The sequence below is a fragment of the Chiloscyllium plagiosum genome, unplaced genomic scaffold (genome assembly GCF_037043375.1).
Source record: "Chiloscyllium plagiosum isolate Xiang-an unplaced genomic scaffold, Cpla_swu_hap1 HiC_scaffold_3, whole genome shotgun sequence".
Taxonomy (NCBI): domain Eukaryota; kingdom Metazoa; phylum Chordata; class Chondrichthyes; order Orectolobiformes; family Hemiscylliidae; genus Chiloscyllium; species Chiloscyllium plagiosum.
The window spans coordinates 48,790,061-48,813,872 of NW_028270141.1; the positions used below are offsets into that span (position 1 = coordinate 48,790,061).

Genomic DNA, 23,812 nt, shown 5'->3' on the forward strand with positions numbered 1-23,812 from the left:
ACCTGCAGCTTACTTTCCAAGCAACTCACTATCCTGACTTTGAAATACATCACCATTCTTTCAATGTCACTGGGTCAAAATCCTGGAACTCCCTCCCTATTGTGGGTCTACCTACAGCCCATGGACTACAGGGGTTCAAGAAGGCAGCTCACCCACCAACTTCTCAAGAAGCACTAGGGTTGGGCAATAAATGCTCACCCAGCCAGCAACCTGTTGCCTCACAGCGCCAGAGACCTGGGTTCAATTCCCGCCTCAGGCGACTGACTGTGTGGAGTTTGCACATTCTCCCCGTGTCTGCGTGGGTTTCCTCCGGGTGCTCCGGTTTCCTCCCACAGTCCAAAGATGTGCAGGTCAGGTGAATTGGCCATGCTAAATTGCCCGTAGTGTTGGGTGTAGGGGTATGGGTGGGTTGCGCTTCGGCGGGTCGGTGTGGACTTGTTGGGCCAAAGGGCCTGTTTCCATACTGTAATGTAATCTAATCTAATCTAAACACTCATATCCCACTAATGCATAAAAATAAATGAGGGTTTGAAAGTTCTAGTTCTAGCATCCTTTTAGTCCCCTAAAAAGAGCAAAGAGGTACCTCCCCAGATTTTCTAATCTTTATTTTCTGAAGCTGCAGGATGGAAGTTGACTAAAGTCACTTGGCAAAGCTCCAGCTGTTTCTTCTGAAAACACCACTGGACCCATTACACCTACCCAATATAAAGGCCTTCAGTACCCACTGAACCATCAGCTGAGGTTGCCTGCTCAAGTGCTAGGATGAGGTTTGAATGTCCAAACTTGTGCTATTTGTCATGGTGCCAGATGAGCCGCACTGATATCTTGTCATGCATCTGATGGGAGGCAAATGGAATACACTTTTTATCTTACGAAAAGCAACCTCACTCTTTCTGCATTCCTCCCAGCTGACAATAATACAGACAGGTCAGATACCAGAATGAAACCTGGCTTGATGAAATATTAAAAGTCATGTTTCAATTTATTATTGTGGTAGTCGGTCACTGAACATATACATAAGAGGCTGCCAGTGTACTTTAAAAAAGACAAAATTTATTACAAACAAGAAAAATAATAAAAGATCATACCAAATTGTCATATATACAAAATCAAAATCAGCAAAAAGGAAGATGTAGCCCTTTTCTCCAGCAATGTCCTTTTACAGCCAGTCTGTTAAGTATCAAGCTTATCAATCATTTTAAAATTTTACTCAGTTGATGGCATCACAAGCACTTCCTTTCAGTGAATTTCCACACATTCTCCAGATGGTCTCTGTCGCAATCCACCCCCCCACCCCACCAAGACAAAAAGACATAGGCCAACTCACTGACTTTTCCCACTGAACTCTGAGTAAATACACACACAGTTTTTTTCTGGTTACTTTGATGATTTTAAATAGCACACCTGGTGGTATGATCTTTTCTTTTGAATGAATCTGCTTCTGGTGTTTGGTTCCTCTTTCTCTGGGACTTAACAGCGCAACTTAGTAAACCCTTCAGCAATTATCTCACCAGGTAGTATCCACTCCCATAGACACAGTGTTGTGCGGTGCTGCCTGTAGTTCTTCAAGACCATACAGACACACAGTCTTGAAATAAAGACTGAGGTTCCACCAGATAAAAATTCTCTTCGACATTGCATTAGGGATGAGAATAAAACAGGACCATTGCTTTCTCCAGCTAATAAGTGGAAACAACAGGCCCTGTATGCAGTATTCTTCATCTCACAAAGCTGGTTCAAACCTTTCAAGATGCTACACTGTGGCCCACATGAAAGTTGACTAATTGGATGGTAGTAGAAATATTACGCTTTTTCTAATATAGATTTGATTATTTTCTTCACCATTTTACCTTGCTGTAGTCACGCTGCACTTTCTCTGATTAGGTAATCAATCAGAGACCCAGAACTGCACCAATATCCTGAGACTCGGCAGACATTACAACAAATATAATAGGAAATTTCCTTACACTAGATTACACTGCACCACACGAGATAGCTCTCAGCTTAAGTATGGAATTCCAATGGTATCCAATGCCATAAACCTGAGACTATCCAAAACTGCACATATGCTAATGCATATCAAGTTCCATTTGCCCATTATCTCCTCCCCACTCAGATATGCTCACAGTCAGACAGCACCTCAATCTTTAATCCTCTATGCATGCCCTCAACTTTCCTTATTCTGTAATCTCATCCAACGATACAAACTTAACACTTCTCTCATTCTGGCCACTTCTGAATTCCCAATTTTAATCAATCTGGCCTTCAGCTGCTTAGGCCCAAATCTCTGGAATTCTCTCCTGAAATCTCTCTAGACATTTCTGCTCTTTTGAGATAGTTCTTTAAAAAAAACTTTGATCATGTGTTTGGTCACTGTTATATAGATAATGATTTAAGTGTTAATGCTGAAAACTGCATCACTTCATCCAAAATGAAGTTATCAAAAGTACCTTGGAGGGCTTTCTGTGGGACCACTCCCAAATTCACCTAATTAACCAGTTCCCTGGCTGCTATAGCACCCCTCTTGACCATTTCTAATTTGTAGCTTCCTCTCACTGTAGCTGGAAATACTCAATACTGCCAGAGTAGCATAAAATCTCCAGCACTGGCGCCACATGTAAAAGACCATTGTGCACCTGGTCAGGTGCTGGCAGTCCGGAGCTGCCTTGCACAGTTGGAGACATTTAGCCTGGACACAGCAAATAAGGGGAAATTGGTGCCTCACTTTGCAGGGGCCTGGAGATCTTAGTGGATGGGATGGTGCTGAGCAGAGACCAGGACCAGAAGTGGAGGCTATGACACCAGATCCTGGCAGCAGGATAGTCCAAGGGTGCTACATGAGTCACATATTCCAGAGAAATGCCCAGCAAGGCAAATGCCGCTACCTTCTCTTTGCTATCTCCCACTCACTATAACTCTGCACCCGCTTCCCACCAAGGCTCATGTTCTGTCACTCTCAATACTGCCTGAAACATCTTCCCACACTCACTTCCACCAACCCTCCCCCAAAACCCCCTGCTGTGCCCTCTGTGCTGCCTACTCACTCACTCAGGACTGTTCAACTCCTCACCATCATTCCCCCACCTGCACCAGCATGAACAGTCTTGCCACGCACTGTCATCTCTTTCAATCCTTCCCTTCCTTTCATTCTAGGAAAAACATGGTCCCAGGCAGGGAGGAGAGGGAAAAGGTAGGTGGTGGGGACAGATATTCTTCTTCTTGGCCCCTCTTAGGAGAGGACCTGGAAGGCAAAACCTTAGACTGCTCCCGTGGAGATGCTGAAATCTGCATGTGCCAGCAGGAGAATATGAAGCTTTCTTCATTGTTACTTATCCTTTACCCATTCTATGAAAGTATTTCTCTTCACGTTATATCTTTGAACCCTTGGCTGCAACACACACTCTCTCTTTATTGGCTCCTGCAGGTATGACTGATGCACCCACAATCTCTGCAATCAAGACAGTGGCCCTGCAAGACTTTCCCTCCTCCATATGCGAGGCTCCCTCCTGACCTTTCCACCAAACTCAGATATTAAAACCTCGGTAAGTACATTAGCTCATTACATGAGAATCAGAAACACTCAGTGGTGAGCATCTCAATGTCACATCTGCACTGCTGGTTAAGGTAGAATTGCTCTAGGTTCACTGGCACTCCCTGGCAAGAGATGACCTCAGCAACTCATGCCATACACAAATGGACAGAGGAGGAGCAGGCAGGTTTATCAGGAGCACCAGGCAACCAGCAGCAACACCACTGGGACCTTGCTGCCTCAGGTATGGGAGTATCTAGCTGCCTCCATGGACAATTTGGTGGCTGCTGTGGTGAGCCAGGTTCAGCACAGTCTGCAGGAATTGCAAAATCTGCGGCCACACCTTCCCCCCTCACCTTCGTCCAAGGCCCCAAAGGAGCCTTTCACATCCATCAAAGTTTCACCTGCACTTCCACATGTCATTTACTGTATCCATTGATCCCGATGCAGTTTCCTGTACATTGGGGAGACCGGATGCCTACTTGCAGACGCTTCAGAACACCTCCGGGACACCCGCACCAACTAACTCCACCACCCCGTGGCCGACCATTTCAACGCCCCTTGCCACTCCGCCGAGGGCATGCAGGTCCTGGGCCGCCTCCATCGCCACTTCATTCCACCTGACACCTGAAGGAAGAACGCCTCATCTTCCGCATTGGGACCCCCAACCCTATGGCATCAATGTGGATTTCAGTCTCCTCATTTCCTCTCCCCCTATCTTATCCCAGTTCCAACCCTCCCTCCAACCTACCACCTTTACCCCCACCTCCATCCACCTATTGCACTCTCAGCTACCTTCATCCCAGCCCCACATCCCTCCCTTTTATCCCTCCACCCCCTGAGGCTGGGAGCATCATTTCTGATGAAGGATTTTCCTGTTCTTCAGATGCTGCCTGACCTACTGAGCTTTTCCAGCACTACCCTCTCTACTCTAATCTCCATCATCTGCAGTCCTCACTTTCACCTACAATCTCTTAACATCTTGCACCTATTTACCATAGAGTCATAGAGATGTACAGCACGGAAACAAACCCTTTGGTCCAAGTCGACCAGATATCCTAACCCAATCTAGTCCCACCTGGCAGCACCAATATCCCTCCAAACCCTTCCTATTCATATACCCATCCAGATGCCTTTTGGATGTTGCAATTCTACTAGCCTCCACCACTTCCTCTGGCAGCTCACTCCATACACGTACCACCCTCTGTGGGAAAAAAGTATCATTTAACTGATGATTTGTCTCAATGACACTCTCATCTGCCTATCACAAGACTTCTGTCTGGCACACAGTCTGTTTTTGCACTCTTTACTCATTCTCGTCCTTTTCCTATTGAGTACTCTTGTTCCTTGGAGCCTGCTTCCAGGCTGCTTGCATTGCCAGTCCATCATTCACATGCATTCTGTGGAATATTCAATAACTGAGGAGATGTGGTCATTAATGGAGGGTTGGAGTGTGCGATCTTCTAACAAGAAGCTACTACCGAACCAGACAAGTACACGGCAGTGAACTTACCTCGGAATAAAAAAGATAACCCGACATTCATCTCACCTAGTCAACCAAAATGCTTTGTATCAGTGATAAAAGTTAAAATAATTGAGGATTGAAGCAACAAATTACTTAGCTTCTAAACAATAGCTGATGCAAAACCATTTAAAAGCTGACAATGTTAAATTAACATTGTAACTGGCAAAAAAACATGAAGCTGTAATTCTAAAATGAATAATCCTCCTGGTTTATATTAACTAGTAAAATGCTTTCTGACATTGAGAAAAGACAAACATCAGGGGATAGGCACCAAAACACAAGGCATATACCTTGAAAACTGCTGAATTACTGATGGCAATGGAAACGAAATGAAAAACCCTATACTTGACTGCATTGGGAGCAGACACATGCCCAGTTTGTAGTGTTATGATCCCAGCTGGTGGTAATACTGGACAAGTCAGATCACCGAATGAAACCTGGCTTGATAATCAACATGGTTAATTTTGCAGTTGATTATTGTGGCTGTTAGTCACTCAAACATATTCACAGGAAGTAGCAGATTTATCAACAGAACATAAGTTTATTGCACGGAAAGAAATAAGAAAGGGATGATCACTTCATTGGCACCACCCCACCCCCCTCCCATCCCCCAGTAGTCAGCAGGAAATTGAGAAACAAATTTGTAAGGATATCTCAGTTATCAGTTAGACCAAGGATGGGCTGAATAGCCTAATTTCTGCTCCCATGTCTCATGGTCTTATATGCTTCCTTCTTTTTCTTGACCAAAACCTCAATTTCTCTAGTCATCCAGCATTTCCTAAGTCTACCAGCCTTGCCTTTCACCCTCACAGGAACACACTGTCTCCAGATTCTTGTTCTCTCATTTCTGAAGGCTTCCCATTTTCCAGCCGTCATTTTACCTGCAAACATCTGCCCCCAATCAACTATTACAAGTTCTTGCCAAATACCATCAAAATTGGGTTTCCTCCAATTTAGAGTTTTATCCTTTCCATGCTATTTTAAATCTAATAGAATTATGGTTACTTGCCCCAAAGTGCTCCACTACTGATACCTCAGTCACCTGCCCTGCCTTATTTCCAAAAATTGGTCATATTTTGCACCTTCTCTAGTAGGTACATCCACATACTGAATGAGAAAACTTTCTTGTACACACTTAACAAATTCCTCTCCATCTAAACCCCAACACTATGGCAGTCCCAATCTATGTTTGGAAAGTTAAAATCCCCTACCATAACCACCCTATTATTCTTACTGATAACTGAGATCTCCTTACAAATTTGTTTCTCAACTTCCTGCTGACTACTGGGGGATGGGAGGGGGGTGGGTGGGTGGGGCCAATGAAGTGGGGCTAATGAAGGGAGAGAATAGGGCTCCTTAAAGGTCAGCAATAGAGCCCGGGTGTCCTTGGAGAAGGAGCACGCGGTGTCGACCAACACCCTGGAGTTGTTCAGGGAGAGGTGGGAGCCGCAGGGAGTGGAATGCATCATTTCTCCCTCCAATTCTATTTTGATTTAGTCCCTACCCTCCCCTTCACTGTTTTGATCACACAGCACTGTCCCTTGATGTGAAGGGCAGTGTTTGTCACTGGCCACCCGGGTGTTTTCCTATCTTCCTGGTGGTGGAATTTGAATAAAGATTGGTGCACTTTGTGTCTTTCACTGTGTTTCACACCTGCGCACACACACACCATGGGTGCTGGGGAAAAAAAAAATATAATAAGCACTACCGCACTTAGGTGGTAGTGTGGGGGTTAAATTAAAAAAAAATAAAGGTCAGCAAGGCAGCCTATGAGTGGAACCACAGGATATGGGGACATATTAAATGAGTATTTTGCATTAGTGTTGACTGTGGAGAAGGACATGAAAGGGAAATAGATGATGACATTTTGAATAATGTCCATTTTACAGAGGAGGAGGAGGAGGAGATCAATGTCTTAAAATGCATAAGGGTGGATAACTCTGCAGGGTCCTCTACCTTTTGTCATTTACATAAATGATTTGGATGCAAGCATAAGAGGTACAGTTAGTAAGTTTGCAGATGACACAAAAATTGAAGGTGTAGTGGACAGCAAAGTGGGTCACCTCAGATTACGGCAGGATCTTGACCAGATGGGCCAATGGGTTGAGAAGTGGCAGATGGAGTTTAATTCAGATAAATGCGAGGTGCTGCATTTTGGGAAAGCAAATCTTAGCAGGACTTATACACTTAATGGTAAGGTCCTAGGGAGTGTTGCTGAACAAAGAGAACTTGGAGTGCAGGTTCATAGCTCCTTGAAAGTGGAGTCGCAGGTAGATAGGATAGTGAAGAAGGCGTTTAGTATGCTTTCCTTTATTGGTAAGAGTATTGAGTACAGGAGTTGGGAGGTCATGTTGTGGCTGTTCAGGTCATTGGTTAGGCTACTGTTGGAATATTGCGAGCAATTCTGGTCTCTTTCCTATCAGAAAGATGTTGTGAAACTTGAAAGAGTTCAGAAAAGATTTACAAGGATGTTGCCAGGCTTGGAGGATTTGAGGTATGGGGAGAGGCTGAATAGGCTAGGGCTATTTCCCTGGAGCATCAGAGGCTGTGGAGTGACCTTATAGAGGTTTACAAAATTATGAGGGGCATGGATAGGGTAAATAGGCAAAATCTTTTCCCTGGGTCGGGGAGTCCAGAACTAGAGGGCATAGGTTTACAGTGAGAGGGGAAAGACATAAAAGAGACCTACGGGACAACCTTTTCACACAGAGGGTGGTATGTGTATGGAATGAGCTGCCAGAGGATGTGGTAGAGGCTGGTACAATTGCAACATTTAAGAGGCATTTGGATGGGTATGTGAATAGGAAGGGTTTGGAGGGATATTGGTGCTGCCAGGTGCTGGCAGGCAAGACTAGATTGAGTTGGGATATCTGGTCGGCACGGATGGGTTGGACCGAAGAGTCTGTTTCCATGCTGTACATCTCTATGACTCTATGACTGTATGACCTGATCAGGTGTACCCTAGAATTTGGTGGGAAGCTATGCAAGTGATTGCTGGATCACTTGATGAGATATTTATATCATCGATAGTCACAGGCGAGGAGTTGGAAGACTGGAGGTTGGCTAAGAAGGTGCCACTATTTCAGAAAGGTGGTAAGGAAATGACAGGGAACTATAGACCGGTGAGCCTGACATTGGTGGTGGGCAAATTGTTGGAGGGAATCCCTAGGGGCAGGATTTACATGTAGTTGGAAAGGCAAAGATGATTAGGGATAGTCAACATAGCTTTGTATGTGGAAAATCATGTCTCACTAAATTGCTTGAGTTTTCTGAAGTAGTAACAAAGAGGATTGATGAGGGCAGAATGGTGGATGTAATCTATATGGACTTCAGTAAGACATTTGACAAGGCTCCTCATGGGAGACTGATTAGCAAGGTTAGACCACATGGAATACAAGGAGAACTAACCATTTGGAACTGGCTCGAAGATAGAAGACAGAGAGTGGTAATGGAGGGTTGCTTTTCAGTCTGGAGGCCTGTGACCAGCGTGTGCTACAAGAATCGGTGCTGGGTCCACCACTTTTCATCATTTATATAAATGACTTGGATGTAATCATAAGAGATACAGTTTGCAGATGACACCAAAATTGGTGATGTAATGGACAGCGAAGAAGGTTACTTCAGAGTACAACGGGATCTTGATTAGATTGGCCAATAGGCTGAGGAGTGGCAGATGGAGTTTAATTTAAATAAATGTGAGGTGCTGCATTTTGAAAAGGCATGTCAGAGCAGGGCTTATACACTTAATGGTAAGGCCTGGGGAGTGTTGCTGAACAAAGAGACCTTGGAATGCAGGCTCATGCTTTCTTGAAACTGGAGTCGCAGGTAGATAGGATAGTGAAGAAGACTTTTGGTATGCTTTCCTTTATTGGACAGAACACTGAGTATTGGAGTTGGATGGTCATGTTGTGGCTGTACATTACATTGTTAGGCCACATTTGGAATATTGTATCCAATTCTGATCTCAATCCTATCAGAAGGATGTTGTGAAACTTGAAAGGGTTCAGAAAAGAATTACAGGGTTGGAGGGTTTGAGCTATAGGAACAGGCTGAATAGGTTGGGGCTGTTTTCCCTGGAGGGTCAGAGACTGAGGAGTGACCTTATAGAGCTTTATAAAATCACGAGCAGCATGGATAGGGTAAATAGACAAAGTTTCTTCCCTGGGGTCGGGGAGTCCAGAACTAGAGGGCATAGGTTTACGGTGAGATGGGAAAGATATAAAGGAGCAACCTTTTGTCATGGAATGTGTGTATGGAATGAGTTACCAGAGGAAGTGGTGGAGGCTGTTTACCTTCTGTTTACAGCCATGCACACAAAAAAAGGATTTCCTGTTGAAAAGAAAAGCCACACACAGGTAAATATTGAAATTTATAGTGTTAACAAGTTTTGTTATGTTCATTCTCACAGTTAGAATGTCAGTGTACTTTTAAGAGACATGCTCACAATATCATACAGTATCATAGTATGTGACCTGAGGGTATTAATGTCTCACACCCCATCTTACCCTGAGATCACATGAAACATAACACACTAGTCGAAGCATGCTGCTCTGCTTGTATCTCAGAGTTGAATGTTAGCCCAGACACTGATATACTGGAGAACTGTAACAGTTACACATAACAGTTCTTGTAATAGATGCCGGTTTGATTCTTCAATACAATGACGTACACACCCAGTTTCTTGTGTCAACAGGAGATAGCATAAACAATGCTGCATTGGTCACATCTAGTTCCACATTCTTACCTCTCTCTAGGTAGACAAGCTTGTCCTGAGTTTGCATTTGAACACTTCTTATCTCCTAAAATTGAGAGATCAGCTGTGTGGCCTTTTTTTATTATGTTCAATGTGTAGAATCTGGAATTTTTTCTTTATGCATTTGTGACTGGAATTCAATTGTGTGGAACCATACAAGTATGTTTATGTGAAACAAAGAAGACCCTGAAGTGGTCTTGACAGGTTAAATGTGGAAAGAATGCTTCCTCTTGTGGAAGAATCCAGATTCTTGGTAAGCACAAGGGTGAAAGGTTACCAGGGATAAGTGGAGCAATCAGATCAGCCATAATTTTATTGAATGGCAGAGCTGGCGAAAGGGGCCAAGGAGCCAACTCTTGCTCCTAAATTTGCAAGATTTGTAGGTTTGATGCCTTTAGAATTTCTTTATACAGAATCTGACAAGGGTTCAACATCTTGTTTGATTTTGTTGCCTGCTTTCTATGCCAACCGGGCAAGGTTCCAGTTGAGTCCATCGCTTCCTGATCTCTTTCTAATGCTTTCTCCTAACTAATTTGACACGTCTTTTTTTTTACTCTCTATTAAACAGTAACACTTACACTCAGCTTTGGCAAAAAAAGGAGTCATATTTATATCACACTTCACAACCACAGGATGTCACAAAGAGCGGTACAGCCAATTAAGTACCCTTGAAGTTTAGTCACTGTTGAAATGTGGGAAGAGTGGCAGATCATTTGCACTCAGCAACCCTCCTACAGACAGCAAGATAAACTGATATTTTCATGGAATTGGCTGAGGGATAAACATTGGCTGAGACACTGGGAAACACTTCCCCATTCCTGTTCAAACTAGTTCAACAGAACTTTCACTTTCACTGATGAGGGCAGAGGTCTTGATTTAATCTTTCATTTGAAAGACAGTGCCTTGATAGTGCAACTCTGCCCCAGTGCTACACTGAAGTGTAAGCTCAGAATTATGTACCTCAGCTCTTCGGAGATGAACTTGAATCCACACATCTTGACCCAGTGATGTCAGATAACTCCTGCCTCCAATCGGTATCATTGGCATTTGCAGGTCTGTTTCACCAATATCAAGTGCTCCTCCATGAACCAATTTTAATTAATTTGAAGATATTTGTGTGGCTTAGACATATCGGAGTTCCAGTCTCAACAGGCAGCCATTCCACTCAGTACATTTTCTCAGTCCCTTGGAACTCACTTGTTTCTTTATTTTGTCACCACTTTTACCAAAAGTAACTGTTTCTTTTGGAGTGGGTAGCAGCCATATATGCCAGGATTTAACCAATGGTACAACGCCCACTTGGGATATAGTGACTTAAACAAATGTCACAGGTGTTGGACCGTTCTCTCTTTCTCTACTCTTGAGATTTTTACAACCTAACTTTATGATTTGTATGTTTCTGTCTTTCAGATAAATAACCAACTTGCACCTCAAGACATCACAAAGTGTTTCACAGTCAAATAAATACTCCTTAGGTGCAGCCATTGTTCAGAAGTTTATAGAACAATTATGGCACAGAAGGACATGCTATGTTTGTGCTGGCATTATGTGAAGGTAACTCATCTTGCCTCATTTCCCCGACTTGGCCTTGTAGACTTCAGATCTTTTCTCTTCAAATAATCATCCAATTCCCTTTTGACAGTCTGGATTGGATCTAGCTCCACAACAATCTCGTGGTTATGCTGCATTCCTGATCATAACCACTTGCTCTGCAAACATATTGCTGTTTCTCACTCTTTGGTATTCACTTTAAATCTGTATCCTCTGGCTCTAGATCCTTCTGTCAAAGTGAACAGCTTTCCCCCATCTATCCTTTTGAGTATACCTCCCTTTTGCCCTGGCCAAAAGCAGGAGCCAATTTATGCATACTCATCCCAACAATGTGCAATGGATAGATATTAAAAGACCTAGGAGAATGTCCATTTGGTCCTCCAATAGATTATGTCATAGAACATTGGTGTCCATGCAAGAGATACAGAGGCTCCCAGTTTAAAGTCTCAATTCAGAGATAGCACCTCTGGCAATGTAGTGACTGCACTGGGTTTTGCACTGGTATCCATCACCTTTTATCTCAGGGGAGAGAGGGTTACCACTGCACTGGATTGATACTTGCCTGCAAAAGAAGAAGACAACCATATATTCATCTCACCCAGCCATCCAAGAAGCTTTGTGTCAACAATAATAAAAGATAAAATAACCTAGGATTGCCACAGCAAATTACATGGCTTATAAACATTGTCTGAGCCTAAAGCAATTAAAAGCTGACAATATTAAATAAACAATGTAATAATTACTGCCAAAAAATATCAAGCTGAAATTCTGAATAGGTATTACAGCACTAATTCCCATTGATTGATATTAGTAACCAGTAAAATGTATTTTGGCATGCAGAAAAGATTTTATATTCTAAAATAAAAGTGAGCACATCATTTGGCCGACTTCTTAGTTAATCCAGTTTAATTTATTTGATTGATCCTGAAGGTTGCCTGATTGGTAAGATGAGCCAATTTCATTACCAGTAATCATTTTGAATAAATCTGGAAATATCAAATCCAGTATGATTTGAAAGTGTACAGTATAAATTTACAATTACGTAGGTAAAACAATGACTGCAGATGCTGGAAACCAGATTCTGGATTAGTGGTGCTGGAAGAGCACAGCAGTTCAGGCAGCATCCGAGGAGCAGTAAAATCGACATTTCGGGCAAAAGCCCTTCATCAGGAATAAAGGCAGAGAGCCTGATGCATGGAGAGATAAGCTAGAGGAGGGTGGAGGTGGGGAGAAAGTAGCATAGAGTACAATAGGTGAGTGGGGGAGGGGATGAAGGTGATAGGTCAGGGAGGAGGGTGCAGTGGATAGGTGGAAAAGAAGATAGGCAGGTAGGACAAGTCATGGGGACAGTGCTGAGCTGGAAGTTTGGAACTAGGGTGAGGTGGGGGAAGGGGAAATGAGGAAACTGGTGAAGTCCACATTGGGGTTGAAGTGTTCCGAGTCGGAAGATGAGGCGTTCTTCCTCCAGGCATCTGGTGGTGAGGGAGCGGCGGTGAAGGAGGCCCAGGACCTCCATGTCCTCGGCAGAGTGGGAGGGGGAGTTGAAATGTTGGGCCACAGGGCGGTGTGGTTGATTGGGGCGGGTGTCCTGCAGATGTTCCCTAAAGCGCTCTGCTAGGAGACGTCCAGTCTCCCCAATGTAGAGGAGACCGCATCGGGAGCAACGGATGCAATAAATGATATTAGTGGATGTGCAGGTAAAACTTTGATGGATGTGAAAGGCTCCTTTAGGGCCTTGGATGGAGGTGAGGGAGAAGGTGTGGGCGCAGGTTTTGCAGTTCCTGCAGTGGCAGGGGAAGGTGCCAGGGTGGGAGGGTGGATTGTAGGGGGGGTGTGGACCTGACCAGGTAGTCACGGAGGGAACGGTCTTTGCGGAAGGTGGAAAGAGGTGGGGAGGGAAATATATCCCTGGTGGTGGGGTCTTTTTGGAGGTGGCGGAAATGTCGGCGGATGATTTGGTTTATGCGAAGGTTGGTGGGGTGGAAGTTGAGCACCAGGGGTGTTCTGTCCTTGTTACGTTTGGAGGGGTGGGGTCTGAGGGTGGAGGTGCGGGATGTAGACGAGTTGCGTTGGAGGGCATCTTTAACCACGTGGGAAGGGAAATTGCGGTCTCTAAAGAAGGAGGCCATCTGGTGTGTTCTGTGGTGGAACTGGTCCTCCTGGGAGCAGATACGGTGGAGGCGGAGGAATTAGGAATACGGGATGGCATTTTTGCAAGAGGTAGGGTAGGAAGAGGTGTAATCCAGGTAGCTGTGGGAGTCGGTGGGTTTGTAAAAAATGTCAGTGTCAAGTCGGTCGTCATTAATGGAGATGGAGAGGTCCAGGAAGGGAGGGAGGTGTCAGAGATGGTCCAGGTAAATTTAAGGTCAGGATGGAATGTGTTGGTGAAGTTGATGAATTGCTCAACCTCCTCACGGGAACACGAGGTGGCGCCAATGCAGTCATCAATGTAGCGGAGGAAGAGGTGGGGAGTGGTGCCAGTGTAATTACGGAAGATTGACTGTTCTCCATAGCCAACAAAGAGACAGGCATAGCTGGGGCCCATACATGTGCCCATAGCTACCCCTTTGGTCTGGAGGTAGTGGGAGGATTCGAAGGAGAAATTGTTAAGGGTGAGGACCAGCTCGGCCAAACGAATGAGAGTGTCGGTAGAAGGGTACTTATGTCAGAGTTCAAATAGTGAAATCTGTTGACTTGTATTCATTTTGCTTTACAAGGTCATGTAGTGTGTGTGTGTGTGTGTGTCGGGGGTGGGGGACATGGGTGAATTTAGTTGAGGTGTTTAATTTGATTGAGGGATTCAACAGGTAAACATGGAGAAATTACTATGAGTAAATTAACCCCGAACAAGGGAGGACCCAATCTGAAATACAAGCCATTCTATCCTGAACAGAACTCTCAAACCAATCTTCACGCAAAGTAAAAATTTGAAATTCTTATCCAGAAGGATATCAATACAGTGCTTTATCCAGATTTTTAAAGCTGAGATGTGGGTGGAAAAATGTAGCTGAGGCTATGAACTGTCAATTGAATGGTCATTATTAAAAATGGCCTATCCCTGTACTCCAACAACTATGAAAACATAGACTGCTCCTGAAGTGAAGCCACAATAAAAAGGTCTGAGTACTTAAGAGCATTCAGATAATTAGAAAATCGGTGAGAGTAAGCTATTTGGTCTTTGAGAGTATTCTGCCATTAAATAAGATCATGGCCAGTCTGGTTGTGGCTCTGCCTCCATTTCACCGCCCCTCCACCCTCATCTCCAATATAATCTCTGACCCGCCTGCCAATCAAAAATCTGTCTAACTCAGCTTTTAATATATTCAATCATGCATCTTCTACTGAGGAAAAATCCTCTCGGCACATACCTGGTCAAATCCCCTCAGAATTAGATATGTTTCAATAAGTTTCCTCTTTTTCTTCAAGACTCTAGTGTGTACAGACCTAAACTGTTCAACCCTTCTTTATAATATGATTCCTTCATCCCAGAAATCAGCCAAGTGAAACTTCTCTGAACTCCTTCCAATGCAAATATGTCCTTCCTTAAAGTATGGAAACCAAAACTGTCCACATTTCTGTCTTAACATACCCTGGACAGTTGTAGTGAGACTTCCCTACTTCTGTACTCCATTCCCCTTGCGATAATGGTCAACATTTCTTTTGCCTTCTTAACTATTTGCCATTCTTGTAAATATACACAGAATACGAATATTACTTACTGAAGCAGCATATGAATCTACTGTCTAGATCTGCATTTTAAATTTAATGCAAAATGATTATTTGTCTTCTTCAAGAGCTACATTGCTCCTATACTTGAAGTGAACAAGGAAACATTGAAATATAAAACATTAAAACTCCATGGAAAATGGTATTTACCATACATACTTGCTATGTTACCCAACTCATTAATATTGTTCTCCACATAACTGACTTAGAAAGGAAGATTGACATTTATGTGGAGACTCTCACATCGTCCAAAAGCTCCAAAGTACTTCACAGCCAATGAACTACTTTGTGAAGTATGATCACTTACAGTCAATGTAGGTAACATAGCTGCCAATTTGTGCATAGCAAACTCCCTCAAAAAGCAATGTGATAATGACTAGATCATCTATTTTGAGCACTTTTGATTCAGGGCATGGAGGATAGCTCACCACTCTTTTTCCACAGAGTACAGTGGGATTTCTTATTCTTCATAGAGGGCAAGTGAGACCTCAGTTTAACACCTCATCTGAAAGCTAACAGCTTCAACAGTGTAGCATTCCTGCAGACCTGGACTGGAGTTTCAGCATACATGTGCTGCTTATGTCTCCCAAGTAGTTCTAAAATGAACAATCTTCTGACTTAAGACAAGAGAGCTATAACTAAAGCACAGCAAATGAGTGTTGTTTACTACAATTGCCCAGCCTAGCAGATTTCATCCTGGATTAGGAATGATTCATCCTCTCTGTAAAGTGCTGTGAACTATTCTAATTTCTTTAACCCTCTTGATTGTTTGATCTGCTTCTGGAGGCATTGCTGGCACAAGATATGGTGTGTTGACCTGAGGGAGAAAAATCTTTTAAAATCTATACAAAGATTAAAGTCTTGCCTGAAAGCAATCCTTCATATATTGGCTTACACCTTGAATGAAGGTAACTTTATTTCAACAGTGAAAAACTTTCAATTAAAATAATGTAAAAAGAATGATATGCCATGAAATATTAAATGACTTATTATCAGATTTCTTTCTCAATTCAAAACTGAACTAGGACAAGATGCACTGATTGGAATAAAGCATTCCTCAAACTTAGAACAGTCACATATTGGGTCCTTGAGGAGGGAGCTTATCCTTTAGCACCAGTTTGAAACATTACATTTCAATCAATAAATAATTGTTATGATTGGTTTCACTGAATGACATTGAGTTTGTAGAAGAGAAATAAGCCATTACACCATCTAATCCGATTAACATTGTGTTCTATCTTTTTACTATTGTTTTAATGGGATGTGGACATCTCTCAGTGACCTATGTGGACAATTAATAGTCAAACACATTGTTGTCACTCTGGAGTTAGATGCAGGTCAGACCAGGTAAGAGTCTTTCCCTAAAGGATATTAATAAACTAGTTGACTTGTTATGACAACGGATAATAGTTGTCATGATTACCATCACTAAGATGAGTTCAGTTGTAGATTTGCTCACAAAGCTGTTAGATTTGTTCTCAAATGTTTCATCACCATGCTAGGTAACATCCTCAGTGAGCCTTGTTGAAGTGTTGGAGTTCTGTACCGCTTTCTATTTAGGTGTCTTGGTATGTTGTGGTGGGTGATATCACTTCTGGTTCTTTCTCTGAGAGGTTGGGAAACAGAGTCCAAATCAATATGCTTGTTGATGGAGTTCTGGTTTGAATGCCAGGCCTGTAAACATTCCCATGCATGTCTTTGTTTAGCCTGTCCTAGGATGGATGTATTGTTCCAGTTGAACCAGTGCCCCTCATGGTCTGTGTGTATGGATACTAATGATAGTTGGTCGTGTCTTTTGATGGCTAGTTGGTGCTCATGTATCCTTGTGGCTAGTTTCCTGCCGTCTATCCAATGTAATGTTTGTTGCAGTCCTTGCAGGGTATTTTGAATATGAAGTTCATTCTGCTGGTTGTAGGTATGGGGTCCTTTAAATTCATCAGGATCTGTTTCAGTGTGGTGGTAGGTTTGTGGACTACCATGATGCCTAGCAGCCGGAGTAGTCTGGTCATCATCTCCAAGATGTCTTTAATGTATGGCAGGGTGGCTAAAGTCTCTGGACTTGTTCTGTCTTCTTGTTTAGGTCTGTTGTGGAGGAATCAGCTGACTGTGCTTATCAGCTTCTTTTAGTTCCTGGGTGCTGCAGTGTGTTGTGGCTCATTTAAATAATGTCCTGACGCATCTCTGTTTGTGGGCCTTGGGATATTGCTCCTGTAATTCAGTGTCTAGTCTGTGTGTGTCGCTTTCTTGTAGATGCTGGTCTGCGGCTCTCCATTGGTGTTTCATTCTATTGTGACATCTAAGAAGGGGAGTGTGTTGTTGTTCTTTTCCTCTTTGGTGAAACTCATACTAGTAAGGATGTTGCTTATGTGTTTGTGGGTTTCTTATAATTTGTTCTGTTTCGTGCTGACAAAGGTGTCATCACATAGCAGGCTCAAAGCATGGGCTGGATTATGGGGATGGCTGTTCATTCCAAACTCTACATAACTGCTTCTGCCAAGAATTGGTGATCCCATGGGTGTCCTGTTGATTTGTTTGTAGGTCTTGTCATTGAAGGTGAAGTGGTTTCTGAGGCACAGGTCTACTAGTTTGGGGATGCTGTCCTTGCTGATGGAGTTGGTTCTGTCTAGTGTTCTTTTCCTTGGTTCGTCTAGTAGTGCGGCCAGTGTTTCTTTGGCCAGTGTGATGTTTACTGATGTGAATACATCGAAGGGGACCACGACCTCGTCGTCCTCTACCTTGGTGTCTTTGATGATGTTCAGGAATTCCTGGGTGGATTGGATAGAAAGGCATGAGTCTTCTACTCGGTATTTCAGATTATGGTGAAGTTCCTTTGCTAGTCTCTATGTCGATGTGCTGGAAAGTAAGACTATGGGTCTTGGGGGGGGGGGGGGCACAGGTTTGTGTACTTTTGGTGATCTGTAGAAATGGGGTGTGTTGGATCCTTCAGGTTTCATTCTTTGGAGGTCTGTTTTGTTCATTTCACCAGTCTAGTGGAGTTTCTTCAGTGATGCTGTAGTACGGTTTTCTAGCTGTGGAGCCGGGTCCATCGCCACCTGTTGGTAAGTATTGGTATCTGCGAGTAGTGTGTTTACTTTGTCAATGTATTGTGTTCTGTTCAGGATCACGGCCATGCGCCCTTTGTCTGCCTGTAGGATTACAATATTTCTACAACCTGAACCACACACTGAGCTCCAAATCTTCTCAAAAACTGAAAACTAAGATGAGTTTTATACTCTAGCTTTATTCACGGAATTTAAATTTCACCATGGTGTCCCAGAAGTATTTGCTTTGGGTTACTAGTCTGGTGACATGACCACTAATCAAATATCTCTCAGTTTGACCTTCCCTTAAACATATTTCTTATTCATTCATTTGCTCCTTATTGAAGCATATTCCATAATCACATCATTGTCTGGGTAAAAAGGTTTCTCTTAAATTGTCTCGCTGATTTAATGGTTATATCTTACAGATTTTTGTTTCAAGCTTCTCCACAAGTGGAAGTACCTTTGTTACATGTATTTTTATTTTTCCCGAGTCCTCTGTCTACCTCACAGCACTGTGATTTCCACCCTGACTAAGGCAAGGAGCCAGATCTCGAATCTCTCGCATCCGGAACAGGTATTGAACCCAGTTGATTGATATCAATCTGATTCAGTGGTGAAAGTGGGTACTGCAGATACTAGAGATTAGAGTCAAGATTGGTGGTCAGGCAGCATTCAAGGAGCAGGAAAATTGACATTTTGGGCAAAAGCCCTCCATCAGGAATTCCTGCCTGGCCTACTGTGCTTTTCCAGCACACTCTAATCTTGACATCAATCTGATTCACACTGCCAATTGGTGATTATGCAATTCCATTTTGAAAGTGTGTCTGAATCTGCCTCCATTGGCAATCTTAGGCAGCGTATTCCAAAATCATAACAAGTCAATTCTAGACAGCCTTCTGGATGGATGTTGTTAAACTTCAGAACATATAGAAAATATTTACAGGGATGTTGCCAGGACTGGAGGGTTTGAGTTATTGGAGAGAGGCTGAATAGCCTGAGGCTTCTCCCCGTGGAGCCTCGGAGGTTGAGGGGTGACCTTATAGAGGTGTTTAAAATCATGAGGACATGGATAGGATGAATTCCAAGATCTTTTTCCGAGGGCGGTGGAGTCCAAAACTACAGGGCATAGGTTTAAGATGACAGGGGAAAGATTTAAAAAGAACATGAGAGGTACGTTTTTCATGCAGAAAGTGCTGCAAGGTGGTGTATGGAATGTGCCACCAGAGAAGTGGTGGTGGCGGCTACAATTACAACATTTAAAAGGCATCTGAATTGGTATGTGAATAGAAAGGGTTTAGAGCGATATGGTCAAATGTTGGCAAATGGGACTAGATCAGATTGGGATGTCTGGTCTGGGTGAATAAGTTGGACTGAAAGGTCTTTTTCGTTCTATATGACTATGACTGTGACTCTAGGTGACTCTCTGCATGGCAGATCTTCCCCCTGCACTGCTGCTTCTTTCACCAATCATTTTAAATTGATGCCCTCTCATTCTCAACCCTTCAATCAATGGAACCAAACAAAACAAAGTGGTGTAAAGATTTTAAAACCAACTAAATGTTTCTGTTGCATTTACTGGTGAGATTTGACCCTCAGAATCCTCAAGTTCAGCTCAGAGAGAAAAAAAGTTTCTATCTACAGTCATCCTGAGTTTGTGAAGTTGTGATTGTGTTACTTCGTCTTTCTGAACTACTGCTGACATTACTTTTGTAACAGCTTTTATACATTTGAAGCTGGAAAATAAATCTGCACTGTACTTTAGCAATTTGCAAAAGATGCTGACTGGGAATCAAAACCAGTTGCCGATTTGTAAAATTCAGTACTCTTTGAGGTCTTCACAAAACAAAGATACATATTTGACAAATATAGTTCACTTTAATATTGTTGAAAACAGACAAGCAGCTAGTAGAGGACTGCATGATACAAAATAAGCTTAATAGCTTTTCTAGAGAAAAGAATCCAGTTTTCTCAGCCAACTCCAATAAATATGACCTCTTAGTTTTTACATCATCCTCAGGAATTTCCTTTTAGCATCTTCCCAGGTTTTTCTAAGTCTTTTTCTAAACACCTAGTTGATAATCAAAGCTACAGTTTTGCTAATCACAGTGACTGCCCAGCTCTCAACCCCATTCTGTAGTCCCCATACCCAACACCTGCCCTAATTGTAACAGGTCAGTCATATCCTTCAATCACTGGCAGTGGTCAGTAACAATGACCAACACTACCTGCTTCCAAGAATTATTCACAAGACATTGGTGGGAGAGAGAGAGATGCCACTTCCCTGCAAATTCTCTTGTAAAGGAAACCCTAGCTATCTCAAAATGTGAAATAAACTTTAACCGGCACACAACTGAAGGACAATATTCGTAAAAGATGGATTATTTTGGTAGGGGGAATTTGGGAGTTGCGCGTTGGGGGCGGGGGGAGGGTGCGGTGGAGTCTGCCTTTGATCCCCGAACCTGAACTCTCCGCCTGGTTTGCACGTCGCTCTGCTGCCCCCTGTAGCTTAGAGCTGGCACTCAATTTGATGCTTCCAGCCCATATATATTATACACTGTCAACCAAGCGCGGCACATAGGCTTGGGCTGGTTTCATCAATGTTTTAAGACACATTGAATAACTGAGCTCATTGAAAAAAAATTACAAAATACAATGTATTTGCACCAAGTAAAACTCAAAATCTTCTCTCACATATTATCCAGATTTTGAATCTTTAAGTTACAAAATTCATAACCTTCCTTCATTTATGGAATAAATGTTGAATCCTTAGCACTGAGCTATGCTTGTACTGATCTACATACGTAGACACACTCACAAAGCATACAGATATGTATTCACTGACACATATTCAGAGGGATACAGGTATACTCTGACAGACACAGTAAAATATATTTTCAAACACATACAAACTTAAAGACATGCATATACTCAGATACACAGACAAGATATGTTCTCAGACACAGGTACATACTTACTGGCACGCATACACTCAGGCACACAGACACAGGTACACAGATGCACAGACATGTATTTTCAGACACAGGGACACACTTACAGACACAAACTTACAAAGATATATACTCAAGCACACACATGCATGCTCACGGACATACAAACACATACTCGGGTTCACGCAGGCACACCTCCTTACACATATACACACAGACACACATTCCAAGACACATACCCATACTTGAAGATGAAGTATTGGTCATTGCTAACTCTCACCTATATATCTAAGCACACAGAGACAGCTATTACCAACGCCGGAGCCAGGACACAGCTCACTTTAGCCTGCAGCAACACCTGTTACCAACAACTGAAGATGAAACAACTGAAAAGGATTTGTATAAAAGGATGATTTATGAGGCAGCACCCCAGACATACACCAGAGTAACACTCCATCACCACACACATACATACGTTTCTAGGTCACTCGGAAGGAGGCTTCTGGTTTATTTTTTGGGGATAGCAATTTTGCAGATCAAAATACAAAGATGTCGATCATTAAAGCATCTGACAGCGGAACAAGTAAAGCACACAACACACATTCAATTGTCGACAACGCAACTTACCTTCAGTCAGCAGACGTGCAGCATGAACAAAAGATGGGTCCAGAGTATCTTTCTCTGCCATCAGCTCTGGCAAATATTTCTCTCTCTGCATTTTGCTCTCGTTTTAAACTATATATATATATATATACTGAATTACAATATGTAACTCAAATGGTATTTATTACTTTGCTGACATATAAAGTCCAATGCTATTTCTATAGCAGTTAGTGGGGCTTCTCTGTTAGCTTGCCCGAAAGAGTGCACTCACTCGGCGGTACTGACAGCATTCACTGACTCCAGCAACGTCCCTACACAGAGCCCGCCCCACCACCCACCCATTGGACAAATAACGGACACCCGGAAGCAGCATCAGACGTTCATTGGCCAACACGGGCAGTCGATCAAATTGAGTGACAGCTTGCCCTACCTTTTGTCCCGTTCTCATCTCCACAACCTCTGCCTTTTTTCCCCACGCCTGTTTTTATACACAAAGAAATATATAATTATGATCTTTTTATAATAACGAACACAACCCTTGTGGAAAGCACTGTCACTGCCCTGTCCTCATGATCTGCTGCTTAGCAGCTCTCAAAATATCTGGCAAAGTTGTTTTTCTTTAAATGTGAGAAAGGGTCATGCTGGGATGGGACAAAAGTTGGTGTGTAACTGATATGCCTGAAAAATGCTGATCAACGCGTTAAGCTGAAAGCAGTGTAATATCTATCGGTGCATATTATATGTTGATTGATGATTAACGTAACAAGGCTGAACCCCGCACACTACACACTGGCATGTACATGGAGACTAACATCAACACTGGCTTAAAATAACCTCTTTCCAAAACATAACGTACACAGGTATATATACTTCTGAGAAGTTTGTCTATATTGTATTACAACATTTCACTGAAGCTTGATCCAATGAGCCCAGTGTTTGTCCTTATGCATTGCAGCGCACTCAACAATTGAAAAAAAAGTCTCAATATAACTCCCCCAAGCCCAATCGCACGAATTGATTGGGAAAAGGTGAGTGGGAAACCGCCCCCTTTTGAGGAGTTTAAAAGAAAAGCGTAGGCATTATACTGTCTTCATGCAAACTCTCCTCTTCATTGATGCACATATGGCCTGTTTTGGGAGAGGGTAGGGGAATATCTATCCACTTCAAAAGGAGTTCCAAAGGGGACGTAAATGTCTCTTTTCTAGTGTGTGCTAATGAAAAGTTAATGTTACAGCTACTAAGGGAACAGCAGCTGCCTTGCTCCAAATCAAATTGTCAAAGAAAGATTTCTACATCCTCCTCTGTCTAGACCGTCGAATTTCCATTTGGTGTTGAAAATTCATGAACAGCAGTTCCTGCAGTGTCAAAACATTGGCGAAAAATAGGGAGAGATGAGATTTATTTTAAACACAAGTTGTTTATGATCAGAAGCATGCTGCGCAAGTTAGTGGCAGAAGCCGACTCACCAGGAACTTTCCACAGAGAATTGAATGAGTGGTGCTTTTAAAACGGTGGATAAACTGCAGGTGTAGAAGAAGAAAGCAGGAAGTAAAGGTAATCGAATAGCTCTTTCAGAGAATCAGCAAAGCCATGATCTGTGTTGTGATGACCATTTGATTAAAAGTAACTCAGGCCATACACAAAGGATCAATACGTTGCACATAAACGGGAGTTACAGTTTTTAGATTAGATTAGATTAGATTACTTACAGTGTGGAAACAGGCCCTTCGGCCCAACAAGTCCACACCGCCCCGCCGAAGCGCAACCCACCCATTCCCCTACATTTACCCCTTACCTACCACTACGGGCAATTTAGCATAGCCAATTCACCTGACCTGCACATCTTTGGACTGTGGGAGGAAACCGGAGCACCCGGAGGAAACAGTAGTTGCAATAAGTCAAATCACAGGAGGCCTGCCCACAAACTTGTGTTAAGTGGGAAAGCTAGTGGGAAAAGACCCTATATAACCCTAATTGACTCCAAGTATGCCACATGTAAGAAAAAAGTGAAAAGTGTCTTTATTTTTCAAGTTGTTCATACTTTACAATGACCTTGTATAGTACGAGACATTGAAAAATGCAAGGAGTTAGCTGTGGAAATCTCAGTAATATCTTTCTACTTAGCAGGCTGTC

The 23,812-nt window shown here is 42.8% G+C and overlaps 1 protein-coding gene across 1 annotated transcript in view; it reads right to left on the minus strand.

The window, feature by feature from the left end:
* khdrbs2 (KH domain containing, RNA binding, signal transduction associated 2) overlaps positions 1 to 21,938 on the minus strand; it is a 547,070-nt gene extending 525,132 nt beyond the window's left edge. The window contains exon 1 of the mRNA XM_043681416.2: positions 21,704 to 21,938. Within this exon, the coding sequence (XP_043537351.1) occupies positions 21,704 to 21,794 (91 nt within the window). The 5' untranslated portion in view covers positions 21,795 to 21,938. The remainder of the gene's footprint in view (positions 1 to 21,703) is intronic.
* Between the last annotated feature and the right edge of the window lie 1,874 nt (positions 21,939 to 23,812).